This window comes from Mobula birostris, chromosome 11, assembly GCF_030028105.1.
Source record: "Mobula birostris isolate sMobBir1 chromosome 11, sMobBir1.hap1, whole genome shotgun sequence".
Lineage (NCBI taxonomy): Eukaryota > Metazoa > Chordata > Chondrichthyes > Myliobatiformes > Myliobatidae > Mobula > Mobula birostris.
Genome location: NC_092380.1, coordinates 42,747,168 through 42,761,609, shown reverse-complemented (window position 1 = coordinate 42,761,609; position 14,442 = coordinate 42,747,168). Strand labels below are relative to the sequence as shown.

The following is a 14,442-nucleotide window of genomic DNA, read 5'->3' as shown; positions in this document are numbered from 1 at the left end:
TGAAAATTTCCCTCCAATTTTCTACTATACAGGTAGAGTTTGTTCGCTGCCATATGTCAGGGGAAGTTGGGGGAGGGAGAGGACTCAACCAAATAAACGTAGTCCTGCTGTGCACTGCCATATGGGGCTGAGAGACTGCTAACAAGGCTGCTTGGTCACTGCCCACCACTGCGAGTACATTGCGCCAAGTTCAAACAATGATGTTTATTTTTTTAATCATGATCTCTCGCAGAACCCCAGTTGAGAAACCCTGCTGTACACAGTACTTCAAGTGCAGCCCCATCAGCTACTTATAGTCCTGCAACATATTGTCCCAGCTCCTACAGCCAGTGACGAAAGCCACCTTTTTCAACACCCTGTCTACCTGTGATGACATTTACAACAAACCATGCACTTGTACTCCTTGGTCTCCGTTTATTTACAGCCTACCATTCATAGTACAAGGTGGTCAGCAAAACGTATCACCTCACACTTACCTGTATTGAAATCCATTTGCCACTCCTCAGCCTTCTTCCCTAACTGATCAAGATTTGCTGTAACCAAGATAACCTTCTTCACTATTAACATCCCCTAATTTCACATAACCTGCAAATTTACAGATCTTCGTATAGCAAGGGTAACTTCATTCACCAGTACTCCACCTACAGACTCACATTCAAGGACTCTACAGCTTTCTGTATCTTCTCAGTATTATTTTTATTGCACATCTTATATCCTTTTGCATGATGGTTGCTTGTCAGTCTTTACACAAGACATTACAGCACAGTACGGGCCCTTTGGCCCATGCTGTGCTGACCTAAGGTCAATCTAACCCTTCACTCCTATGTAGTCCTCCATTTTGCTGTCATCCTTGTGCCTATTTAAGGGTTTCTTAAATGTCGCTAATGTACCGTAGCCTCTCGTAGGACATTCCATGCGCTCACCAATCTTTGTGTAAACAGAAACTTACCTCTGACATTCCCTCCTATTGTTGTTCCTTTCCATGCCTTGTGGTGCATTGGGCAGCAACCTTGCTATTTTTTTACCAGGCCAAGCTGTTAGCTCAACGCTCAACCTAGCTGGATGGAAAGCATGCAAGGAGCTGGCCAGATTTGAACCCAGGACCACTTGTCTTGAAGTCTAGTGAAAGTGCCACTACGCCACCTATTCCCCATCCTATACATTCCTCCAATTACCTTAAAATTATGCTGCCTGATATTAGCCATTTCCACCCTGGGAAAAAGTTTCTAACTATTCACTCTATCTATGCCTCTTATCATCTTGTACACCTCTATCAAGTCACCTTTCATCCTCTTTCACTCCAAAGAGAAAAGCCCTAGCACGCTCACCCTAATACCATAAGACGTGCTCTCCAATCCAGGCAGCATCCTAGTAAGTCTTGTTTGCACCCTCTCTAAAGCTTCCACATCCTGTCTGTAATGAACAATATTCCAAGTGTGGTCTAACTAGGCTTTTGTATTACCTCATGGCTCTTGAACACAATCCCCGGACCAGTGAAGACCAATACATCATACGACTTCTTGGCAACTTTATCATATTATGCAGATTCTTTGAGGGATCTATGGATGTAGGCCGCAAAACCCCTCTGTTTCCCCACACTGCCAGGAATCCTACCATAAACCCTGTATTTTGCCTTCAAATTCATCCTGCCGAAGTGAATCACTTTGCACTTTTCCATGTTGAACTCCATCTGCTACTTCTCAGCCCAGCTCTACAACCTGTCAATGTCCTGTTGTAAACTACAACAACCTTCTATACTATCGACAACACCACCAACCTTCTTGTATTATGCAAATTTAGAAACCCACCCTTCCACTTCCTCATTCAAGTCCTTTTAGAAAATCACAAACAGCAGGGGTCCCAGAACATCAATGGTCACCAACCACAAGGCAGAGTATGTTCCATATAAAACCACCTTCTGCCTTCTATGGGCATGTCAATTCTGAATCCACACATCCATGTTTCCTTGAATGCAATACCTATCAAAAGCCTTCCTACAAATATATATACACACCACATCCACTGCTGCACCTTCAGCAATGTGTTTAGTGACATCCTCAAAGAGTTCAGTCAGGCTATGAGGCATGAACTGCCACTCAAAGTGACACTGTCTACCCCTAATCAAACTAGGCTTCTCCAAATGCTCATAAATCTTCTGCAATATAATTCCCAGTGATAACCCTACTCCCTTTCTCGAACAAAGGAATAACATTTGCCACCCTCCAATCATCTGGTGCTACTCCTGGGGCCAGTGAGGATGCAAAGATGATCAACGAAGGCACAACAATCTCTTCCCCCACTTCCTGTAGTAACCTGGGGTTTATTCCCTCCGACCCTGGGGACTTACCTATCCTAATGTTTTCCAAAAGTTCCAGCGTATCCCTTTCTTAATGCTGACATGTTCTAGTATGTCAGCCAGTTTTATGCTGTCCTCACAAACATCAAGGTCCCTCTCACTGATGAAAACTGAAGCAAAGTATTCATTAGGGACCTCCCCTCCCTCCTGTGGCAATGTTTATGTATAGTTAGTCATAAAATTCTATTGTCTTTTTTTCCCTGTTTATTCCTACAAGGAAATGAATATCCCAATAGTGTATGATTCATATACATATTTAAATAATAAATTTACTTTGAACTTTGACGAAGCCTTGTGTATTCACATCCAAATCATTCATATAATGAGTACCAAGGCTCCCAACACCAACCCTTTTGGCACACAGACCTCCATCCCAAGAAACAATCTTCCTGCCTCTGAGCCAATTTTGAATCCACTTAAATAGCTCTCCCTGGGTCCCATGGAACCAAACCTTCCAGTCCGCCCTCGTCACCCAAGTCCAAATAGACAACATCCACTGCCCTACCCTTATCTACCCTTTTGGTTACCTCTTCTAAAAACTCTAAAAGATGATTCATCAGCCACAACTTCCCACACACAAAGCCATGTTGAAACCTTCTAATCCAAATGCTGGCCAACCCTGTCCCTCAGAATTCACACCAGTAACTTTCCCACCACTGATGTCAGGCTGGTCAGTGTCTGGCTTGTTCTTGCTATCCTTCTTTAATAATGGAATGACGTTAGCCACCTTGTAATCTTCGGTAGCTTCTCCAGTGGCTAACAATGAAGCAAATATCTTCGCAAGGGCCTCTGCAGTTTCCTCTCTCTCCTCTCACAAGGTCTGAGGATGAACCCGGTCAGCTGTCCAAACGGTTTTGTTGCTTGTTCTGGTGCTATTTAATCCTTCCAATCCTTTTATGTACATCTCCTCAGCCTTTAACAGCCTATTCCTGCTTCTGTTACCCTGCTAAACTAAACATACTCCCCCAACCCACACCACTGGTGTATCTCCCCTTCAGGACAACAGACCCTGTTTGGTGGAGGCTCATTTACTTCCTCCCCATCTCCCTCCAGCCGACTCCCACCATCTCTGATGGTGTGAACTTTGAATTCTCCAATTTCTAGTGACCTGCTCCCTCTCTGTTCCTTTTCTTTCCCTTGGTCTGTCCAGTTTTCCCCACACCCACGCCAGCCCCCATCACCCTGTTTCCCCTCCTCCTCCTGCTTCATCAGCCAGACACTCCTCCCAATGGGTCCTCTCCTCTTATCTGTCCACTCCACCTCCCTCACTGGATTCCATGTTCTATCTTCTCTACTGATGAGATGCCAGTGTCTACAGCCTTTTGTCTCCTCTACCCATCACCTCCCACTTTCAATCACTATTTCCACTCCCCTTCCCGGGTCCACCTATTGCTTGTCAGCTCTACCCTTTATATTTCCTTATCTCCTCAATCTTTCAACGCTCTCAACCTGAAACACTGACTATTTCCCTCCACAGATGCTGTCATGCCTGCTGAGATCTTCCAGTATCTTGTTTATTGTCCCTTCCCCAGCAATGGTACTAGTACCCCTGATATATAAAGCCACAACGCCTTCCACACACAGACGTGGCTTTTTCTATCCACACTGGCTTTGGTATCAAAATGGACCACAACCTTTGGCTGTTCATCTCCCTCCTCTCCAGACATCATAGTGATCCCTTTGACCCTGTCATCCAGGGACAATATTACTACACTTGGGTCTTGACTGCTGGTGCCTGGCTGCCCATTCTGCCAACGGTGGGAGCTCCTGTCACCGGCTGATCTTTCTCCTCCATCCTGCTATGGCCTTAGCTCCAATTCTACCGCCCTCTCCCCCATCAGCATTAAGAACTGAAAGCCAGTCAGACAGAAAGGTAGTGGCGGTAATGCACCATTAAGCTGGATGCCAACCGCCGTAAAACAAGATACAGACAGAAAGGTACCGTTTTCTTGTGTTGCCGTTCCACTTTGGCCTGAATTTTCATCGTTCTCGCCAAGCCTAATTGCACTATGCAAAGCACTCATCCCTGAGGGAGTCAGCTGTTGCCTGAGCTCCAAACTGCAGGGCCTGGCGCCAGCTTCCAGCAGACCACACCTGTAGCTGTATTAGCCTTAGGTTCCCATGGGGCACGATGTGCATTCCATGGGTCAGAGGATGGAATGAGCAGTTGTTCCTCCAGGGAGATTTGAACAGGTCTGCGATTCTCCTGCGGTCAAAGCGCGTTTACCACCCGGGCTCGGAGTCTGAAAGGTGAAGAGCGGGGGGCAGAGGAGGATCGCTTGGTGAGATTGAGCTTGGGAGGTCACTGTCGCTGAGGACGGGGTTAAGGAGTCGCTGTGTGAGTAGGAGTGTGTGTGGTGGGAGGTTCTGTCCATTTCCTGCCGCTCTGACAGACTGACAGCGCTGCCTGCACACCCCACCACCACGCTGTCCGGCGATGGACATGGGCAGCTGCAGCCCGGGATCGCCTCTCTCCCCTCCCTTCCTCCCGAGCCAGAGCCAGCAGCCGATCGCGTTCCGGCGACATTCGCCCGGCCGGCCAGCCCGGCCAGCCCCTCAGAGGCCGGCGTGTTGCCGCCGCGGACCGGGCGGTGCGGTGTCCCTCTCCCCCAGCCCATGGCCATGGGCCAGGACCAGACCAAGCAGCAGATCGAGAAGGGCCTGCGCCTCTACCAGTCCAATGACACATCCCGGGCGCTGGAGGTGTGGAACCAGGTGCTGCTGAAGAGCACCGACCTGGCGGGGCGGTTTCGGGTTCTGGGCTGCCTCATCACGGCGCACTCGGAGATGGGCCGGTACGGCGACATGCTGAGGCTGGCGTTGGCGCAGACCGAGGCCGCCCGCCAGCTCGGCGCCCCGGACTACGTTACCGAGTCCTACCTCAATCTGGCCCGCAGCAACGAGAAGCTGTGCGAGTTCGCCAAGACCGTGTCCTACTGCCGGACCTGCCTGAGCACGCAGGGCGGCCGGCTGGGCTTGCAGCTCAACGGGCAGGTCTGCCTCAGCATGGGCAACGCCTTCCTGGGCCTCAGCGCCTTCCAGAAGGCGCTGGAGTGCTTCGAGAAGGCGCTGCGCTACGCGCACGGCAACGACGACAAGATGCTGGAGTGCCGCGTCTGCTGCAGCCTCGGCGGATTCTACGTGCAGCTCAAGGACTACGAGAAGGCGCTGTTTTTCCCCTGCAAGGCGGCCGAGCTGGTGGCCGACTACGGCAAGGGCTGGAGCCTGAAGTACCGCGCCATGAGCCAGTACCACATGGCTACTGCCTACCGCAAACTCGGCCGCCTCGACGACGCCATGGACTGCTGCGAGGTGAGCGGGGAGGAGAGAGATGGAGCGAGGGGACTGGGTGGGGTGAGGGGCGGGAGGGCGTCGCACACAGCTGGTACCGGCTGCTTGGACATGGGACTGGTTGCCACCCCACTCAGGGTCGGGCTTGTTTCTACACATCGCCCTCAGAGCCAGATACACTGCAGTCCTTCCCGTTTCTACACCCCATCCCGACGTCCATGCTGCACCCAACAACTGCTCCGGTCCAGCATCCACACACTGTAATCCCTATACCCAGGGCAAATGCAACCAAACTATACAGTCACACATTAACTACCACACACTGCACACAGTAACCTCATGCACCCAATACGCACATTCACATAGTATCCTTACGCACATCAGGGCTGAGTGTTAACCGCACAGACACACAGCCCAGAACACACATCAACCTTGTGTGAAAATAACTAATGGAAGTGGAATTGTAAAACTGACTAGAATGGTTTTAGAGCTAGCATATAGACACTCCAGTTGGAGGAGGGCAGTACTTGTAAAGAGTTGATGTCAGTAGGAATGCAATTCAGAAGTAATGACTAATTCTGTGAAGATCCTAATTCAAGGAAGACCAATTTCAAGAGAACAAAGCAATTTCAAGACCTGGCTAAAGTTGATGGGCAATAGCTAATTATCCAGAAGACTATTTCTGCTGATAGGAATCATTTAAAAATGAAATAACGGGAGCTCAGGGTCAATTTGTCCTCGTAGAATGAAGTTCCATGGAACAGAAGGTGTTGAGGGAGATCAGTGTGGCAGGTATAGAGAGCTGAAATCAAAGGAAGTCTCCAGGTGTGTAAGAAAGTAAGAGGGCAAAGAGGGGGCATGAAATGTCACCGGTGAACAAAATTAAGGCAGGGCACTTTGTGTGTATATTGCAGGATAAGAGAGTAGCCAAGGAAGGAGTGGGGCTTGTTAGTGACCCAAATGTATTGCTGGGATTGTCTGGTGGAACTGTGCTGCTGGGACTTTCCATGGTGGTGTACTGTTGGATTCATTCCAGTTTCAGGTTTTATCGATTTAACTTCCAAAATTCGATTAACACTTGCCTCCTTTCCCAGTGGATTTAGATTCTGTTGTAATGTTGGACAACCTTCACTATTGCCACTAATTTTGGTGTCGTCCACAAACTTAATCATGCCGCTTATATTGTCAACCAAATCTTTAATGTATTTGACAGAGACTCATGGACCAATCCCAGTGGCTCACTACTGGTCACAGACCTCCAATCTATAACAAACCTCCTCGACCATCCCGTAGACGCGACAAGCAAGCTCACTTTGTATTCAATTGGCTAGATGATTCTGGATCCCATTTGATTTAACCTACTGGACCAGGGTGCCATATAGGTCCTGCATTCCTTCTAGTGAAGGTGTTATTGGGGAGGGAGTTCCAGGCAGTCCCAGAAGAACTGGTGGTACATTTTCACGTCAGGGTGGGAACCTGGAGGTGGTGATCTTGTGTATCTGCTGTGCTTGCCTTTTTGGTGATGGGGGTCACATGTTTGAAGGAGGCTTTTCAAGTAGCCTGGGTGAATAACTGCAGTGTACTTTGTAGATGGTGAACACTGCAGCTATTGCCTACCAGTGGGTAGTGGGCAAGTGAAGAGGTACAAGTCTAATAGACTGTTGTGTCACTGATGAGACTGAGCTTTTGGAGCTGCCCCTGCTACAGAACATGGAGAGCGTTCTGCCACACTGCTGACTGTAATTTGTAGGTAGAGGGGAGTGACTCACCACAGGCTACCCAGCCTCTGATTCACTCTTGTTCATGTGCCTGTCTTGATGAGTTTCTGGTCAGTGGTGACCTTGGTGATGGGCATTCCGAATGAATATCAAGGGGAGGTGGTGAGACTTCTTGTGTTGGAAGTGGTCAATGACCAGCCCTTTCATGGTGTGAGTGTTACTTGTCTCTTATCAGCATGTGCCTGAATGTTGCCAAGTGCAGACGTGGGCTTCTTCAGTTGCTGAGGAATTAGAAATGATGGAAAACAGATAGGGAAGTTTCAGAGGAGTACAGGCCAAACCTAGACAAATGGCTTTGGCAGCATCTTGATAGGCATGGATGAATTAGACTGAAGGAACTGTAACCATGCTGAATAACTCCAACTCTTAAGACTGAGAAATATTCGGTGAACATTCCCACTCCCGAGCTCATGATGGAAGGAATGCCATTCATGAAGCAGATGAAGATGGCAGGGTCAGGAACACTGCCCTGAGGAACCCAGCAGGGATGACCTGGGGATGGGGGGAGGTGACCGACCTCCAATGATCTCAACAGGTGTGATCCCAACCACTGCAGTATCCTTTGACCAGTTTTAGTCAGGTTTATAAATATCACATGTACTCTGAGGTACACCGAAAAACCTTGTTTTGCATGCCATCCGTACAGATAGTTTCATCGCAACAGTATGTTAAGGTAGTGTAGCAGAGAAGGCACAGTTAGGCAGACAATGAGGTGCATGGCCTTAACCAGGTAGATTGTGAGATCAAGACTCCATTTTATCATACTAGGAAACTGTTAAGTAGTGATATGGCAGAATAGAAATTGTCCTTGAACCTTGTGCTATACATGCTTTCAGGCTTTTGTATCTCCTGCCATTGGGTGGAGGGAGAAGAGAAAATATCTGGGGGGTGTGGGGTATTTGATTATGTTGGCTGTGAGAAGTGAAGACAGATTCCATGGTTGGGAGAATAATTTTTGTGATGTGCTGAGCAGATCATGAAAACCAGCTGACAATATTGCAGGCAGTCTCTTTGCTTTCTCCTCTGGGGTTCAGCTGTTGGGTCAGTGTTTGGCAAGGTCTGGGGCTGGGTGGTCCTGGTGAAACCCAAACCAGGCATCAGTGAGCAGATCACTGCTGAGTGTCATTTGAAAGAAGTGTTAACGATATCTCAACTCATTCTGATGGTGACTGAGAGTCAATCAGCTGGACGGTACTCAGCTGGTTCGGGTGTTCCTTGTATATTTAGTGTACAGAATGTATCTGTTGCACATGTTGGGGAGATGCCAGTGTTATGATTTTACCGGATTAGCTTGGCTGCTCTCAGCCATTTATTGACATCACGTGGAGTGAGTGAAATGGCTAGAGGCTGGATCCTGTGGCAGTGGATCGTTCCCTCAGCAATCTGGCTGAATGTGGATGTGAGAGCTGGACCTCACCGTCGTAAAGAAGGGAGCGTTTCTGCGGTCTCTTCCTGTTAACCAGGTGGTGTGACTATTGGACCGTAAGACATAGGAGCAGAATTAGGCCATTCAGCCCATCGAGTCTGCTCCGCAATCCGTCATGACTGATTTATAGTCATAGTCGTACTTTATTGATCCCGGGGGAAATTGGTTTTCGTTACAGTTGCACCATAAATAATAAATAGTAATAGAACCATAAATAGTTAAATAGTAATATGTAAATTATGCCAGTAAATTATGAAATAAGTCCAGGACCAGCCTATTGGCTCAGGGTGTCTGACCCTTCAAGGGAGGAGTTGTAAAGTTTGATGGCCACAGGCAGGAATGACTTCCTATGACGCTCTGTGCTGCATCTGGGCGGAATGAGTCTCTGGCTGAATGTACTCCTGTGCCCACCCAGTACATTATGTAGTGGATGGGAGACATTGTCCAAGATGGCATGCAACTTGGACAGCATCCATATGTGAATCACATTCTCCTGCCTTTTCCCCGTTACCTTTGACAGCTTGAATAATCAAGAACATATCAACCTCTGCTTTATGACTTGACCTGCACAGGTATCTTTGGCAATGAATTCCACAAATTCACTACCCTCTGGCTAAAAAGATTCCTCCTAATCTCTGTTCAAGATGGATGCCCCTCTTGCTTGAAACTGCGGTCTCTGGTCCTTGACTCCCTCACTGCAAGAAAGATCCTCTTTACATCCACTTTCAATATTTGATAAGTTGCAATGAAAGCCCTCCTTATTCTTCTAAACTCCAGCAAGTACAGGCCCAGAACCATCAAATGCTCCTCATAAGTTAACCCTTTCACTTTCAGAATTATTGTTGTGAATCTGCTCTGGAGCCTCTCCAATGACAGCATATTTTTTCTTCGATAAGGGGCCCAAAACTGCTCACAGTTCTCCAAATGTGATATGACCAATGCCATATAAAGCCTCAGTATTACACCCTTGCTCTTATATTCTCGCCCTCTCAAAAAAGAATGCTATCATTGCATTTGCCTTCCTTACAGCTGACTCATCCTGCAATTAAAATTTAGGGAATCCTGCAAAAGGAATCCCCAGTCCGTTTGCACCTCAGATTTTTGAATTTTCTCCACCGTTTAGAAAATACTTTATGCCATTATTCCTTCTGCCAGAGTGCATGAGCATACATTTCCCTACATTATATTCCATCTGCCACTTCTTGGCTCATTCTCCCAATCTCTCTAAGTCTTTCTGCAGTCTACCTGTTTCCTCAGGTCCTCAACACTACCTGCTCCTCCACCAGTTTTGATTTGTCAGTCAAAGTTTCTCCTTAAGTAAACCACGGTGACTTTAGACTATTATATCATGTGCTTGAAAGTACCCTGAAACATCCTACTTAATAACAGACTCTTAACATTTTCCTAAACACTGAACTCACGTTAATTGGCCTATAATTTCCTTTCTTCTGCCTCCCTTCTTTCTTAGAGAGTATAGTGACATTTGCAATTTTCCAGTACTCTGGAACCATTCCAGAATCTAGTGATTCTTGAAAGATCATTACTAACAGCTCCACAATCTCTTCAGCCACCACTTTCAGAGCCTTGTGTAGTCCATCTGGTCCAGATATCTCATCTACTTTCAGGCCTTTCAGCTTCCCAAGCCAATCGTAACCACACTCACTTCTGGCCCCTGGCACTCTCCCAGAAACCCAGCCATTTTTGTCCTGCTGTCATCTCTGGTGGTGTCCCTTCCAATCAACTTTGGCCTGCTCCTCTCTCATATCTTTGTACTTCCCTTTGTTACACTGTAATACTGATACAGCTGACTTTACCTTCTACCTCTCAACCTGCAGGGTGAATTGTATCTTCGTATAATCACTCTCAACCAAGGGTTCTTTTATATTAAGCTCCCTAAACAAATCTATTTCATTACATAATACCCAATCCAGAATTATCTTTTCCCTCGCGGGCTCAACCAGGAGCTGCTCTAAAAAGCCACCTCATATAGGCATTCAACAAGTTCAATCTCTTAGATCCAGCACCAATCTGAAATTTCCCAAGCTACCTGCATATTGAAACCCCCATGACTATCATAACATCAGCCTTCTGACATGCCTTTTCTATCTCCCGTTGTGAATTATACCCAACATCCTGCTACTGCTTGGAGGCCCGAATATAACTCTCATCAGGGTCTATTTAACCTTGCACTTTCTTAACTCTACCCACAAGGATTCAACATCTTCTTATCCTATATCACCTCTTTCTTAAGATTTGATTTCAGTTTTTACCAACAGAGCCACCCCACCCCTCTGTCTACTATCTGTCCCCACCCCCTCTGCCTACCATCTGTCCCCACCCCCTCTGCCTACCGTCTGTCCCCACCCCTCTGCCTGCCGTCTGTCCCCACCCCCTCTGTCTGCCGTCTGTCTCCACCCCCTCTGCCTACCGTCTGTCCCCACCCCTCTGCCTACCGTCTGTCCCCACCCCTCTGCCTACCGTCTGTCTCCACCCTCTCTGCCTACCGTCTGTCCCCACCCCTCTGCCTACCGTCTGTCCCCACCCCTCTGCCTACCGTCAGTCCCCACCCCCTCTGTCTACCGTCTGTCCCCACCCCTCTGCCTACCGTCTGTCCCCACCCCTTCTGCCTGCCGTCTGTCCCCACCCCCTCTGCCTGCCGTCTGTCTCCACCCCCTCTGTCTGCCGTCTGTCCCCACCCCTCTGTCTGCCCCCTGTCCTTTCGATACAATGTGCATCCTTAGATTTTAATCTCCCAACTATGATCTTCTTTCAGCTGCAACTCCGTGATGTGCACAACATCATGCTTGACAATCTCTAACTGCGTTACAAGTTCATCTACCTTATTCGGTTATCTGTGTGCATTCAAATTTAACACCTTCAGTCCTATATTCATTACCCTTTTTGATTTTGTCCCCCTTTCACATTGCAACCCATCCTGTTGACTGCAATTTTGCCCTATCAAAAGCCTCTCCTTGTTAGCAGGTCTCACTACACACTGCTTCTGTTTGTAAACCAGCCGCCCCAACCTCAGCCCTATCACTCCAGTTCCCATCCCCCTGCCAAATTAGTTTAACCTCCTGAACAGCTCTAGCAAACCTGCCCGCATGGATATCGGTTCCCCTCAGGTTCAGATGTAACCTGTCCCTTTTGTACAGGTATGACAGAGATACAGAGATCTCAATGACCCAGGAATCTGAAACCCTGCCCCCTGTGCCAATTCCTCAGCCATGCATTCATCTGCCAAATCATCCTGTTCGTACCCTCATTGGGGCGTCACACAGGCAACAATCCAGGGATTACTGCCCCGAAGGTTCTGCTTTTCAGCTTTCTACTTAACTCCCTATATTCTCTCTTTAGGACCGCCTCCCATTTCTACCTGTATCATTGGTACCAATATGTACCACAACTTCTTGCTGATCCAGGAGGTCCCTGACCCTGGCGCCTAGGAGGCAACATACCCTCTGGGTGTTTCTTTCACATCCAAGAATGTCCTGTTTGCTCCTGTAATTATGGAATCCCCTATCACTACTGCACTCTTCCCCTCTCCCCATCTGAGCTACAGAGCCAGACTCACTTCCAGAGGCCTGACCACTGTGGCTTTCCTCTGCTAGGCCATGTCTCTACCCCCCCAAACAGTATCCAAAGTAAATCACCTGTTGTTGAAGGAAATGGCCACTCTGTACTCTCTGCCTTTCCCCCTTGCCCCTCCTGACGGTCACCCAGAGGGGTTGATCAACAGGACATATCTCCTGTATGTCATCAACCACTCATCCTCCCAAATGATCCAGTTCCAGCTCCAACTCCTTGACACGGTCTGAAAGACTGGTATGTCTTTGGACTGTGGAAGGAAACCGGAGAACCTGGACGAAGCCCACGTGGTCACAGGAAGAACGTACAAACTCCTTACAGGCAGCGATGGGAATTGAACCTGGGGCAGCTGTACTGTAAAGTGTTGTGCTAACCACAACACTGTTGTGCCCCTCTCTATTTCTCTGGATGGGTGGAATCAGCAGCTCTTCAGCCACGGGAGGGGGATCATTGACAACCTTCCCTGTGGCAGGCCACAGGAAGACCGAGCCCCTCTGTATCTACCGGAAATGAATGGGTCTCCTTTTCAAAGGCTTTGATGATTGCAGCATCTCTGCAGTCCCATAGAGAAGTCTCCCCTTCCAGTGGACTTGTGACCAAGTTTTAAAACCTCAGCAGGGAACCATCTAATTCTGAGGTCTTGTGGTTTTTCTGCCAACTTGTTGGTCTGGGGTGGTGGTGAGATTGGATTGGATAGTCTACCCAAGGATGGAGTCAACAACAGTTGTTCAGTGATACAGTCACATTTGGGTTAGTCTTCTACTTGCTGCCTCTCTGGCCTTGATAACTCTCCATCCTTGACTCTGGACCAAAGTTTTCCAAAGATGTTCTTGTTTACAGAGAAGGGGTAAATCCTAAAGTGCCATGGATGGAGAATAACAGCCTGGGATACAAAGAAATGAAGCTCAGAACAAATCCAACAGCTTAATACTACAGAAAGTCTACATGGTACCCTGGTTAAACTCTGAAGGTTGTTAGGCAGACAAAGTGTATATAGAACAGCACTGCCCGAGAACCAGATCTTCGGTCCCAGCTAAACTAATCCCTTCTGCCTACCCAATCATCAGATCTTTACATTTTCTGCACATCCTTTTACCTATCTAAGAGCCTCGTGAACACCTCTATTGTATTTACCTCCCACCACCAGCCCAGGCAGCACATTACAGGCACTGACTTATTTTTGTGTTTTAAAAAATAAATCTCCCCTGCACATCTCCCTTACCCCCTCTTGCTTTAATCTGGTATTAGACATTTCAACCCTAGGGAAAAAGATACTGTCTATCTATTCTACCTATGCTGCTCATCAACTTAGAAATCTCTATCAGCTGTCCTTTCAGCCTCTGCCACACCAGGAAAAAAAACAACCCAACTTTGTCCAACCTTTCCTCCTGGTAAACCTCTTCGGTACCTTCTCCAAACTCTTGACATCCTTCTATCATGGGGCAACCAGAAGTGAATGCAATACTCCAGATGTGGCCCAGCTAGAATTTTATAAAGCTACAAAATACTGTAACTCCCAACTCTTGAACTCATTTCTTCAAGCATACCATATGCCTTTTTTACCATCCTATCAACCTGTGCAGTCACTTTCAGGGAGTTGAACCCCAAGATCCCGCTGCACATCTACACTACTGAGCGTCTTGTGTTGTCTCTTTACATTTGATCTTCTAAAGTGCAACAATTCACATTTGGCAAAGTTAAACTCCATCTCAGAGTCAGGTTTACTATCACCAACGTATGTCATGAGCTTTGATATTTTGCAGCAACAGTATAGTGAAGACACAAGAATTACTGCTCCAATGAATAAATAGTACAAAAGAGGAACAGTGAGGGAAGAATCTGTTCCTGACACACTGAGTTTGGGGTTTCAGTTGCCTGTACCTCCTCCCTGATGGTAGTAACGAGAAGAGGTCATGTCCCAGATGATGAGGGTCCTTAATGATGGTGACTTCATGAGGCACTGCCTATTGGGGATGGTTATGGGTGAGGTTGTACCTGCGATG

At 47.6% G+C, this 14,442-nt stretch overlaps 1 protein-coding gene across 3 annotated transcripts in view; it reads left to right on the top strand.

Moving 5' to 3' along the window:
- Window positions 1-4,723: 4,723 nt before the first annotated feature.
- Window positions 4,724-14,442, top strand: part of rapsn (receptor-associated protein of the synapse, 43kD) — a 123,917-nt gene continuing 114,198 nt past the window's right edge. For 2 of the 3 annotated variants that reach the window (XM_072273104.1, XM_072273105.1), the window contains exon 1: window positions 4,727-5,668. In XM_072273104.1, the coding sequence (XP_072129205.1) occupies window positions 4,973-5,668 (696 nt within the window). In that variant the 5' untranslated portion in view covers window positions 4,727-4,972. Of the gene's footprint in view, window positions 5,669-14,442 lie in introns of all 3 variants that reach the window. The other variant, XM_072273106.1, reaches the window with a different exon arrangement.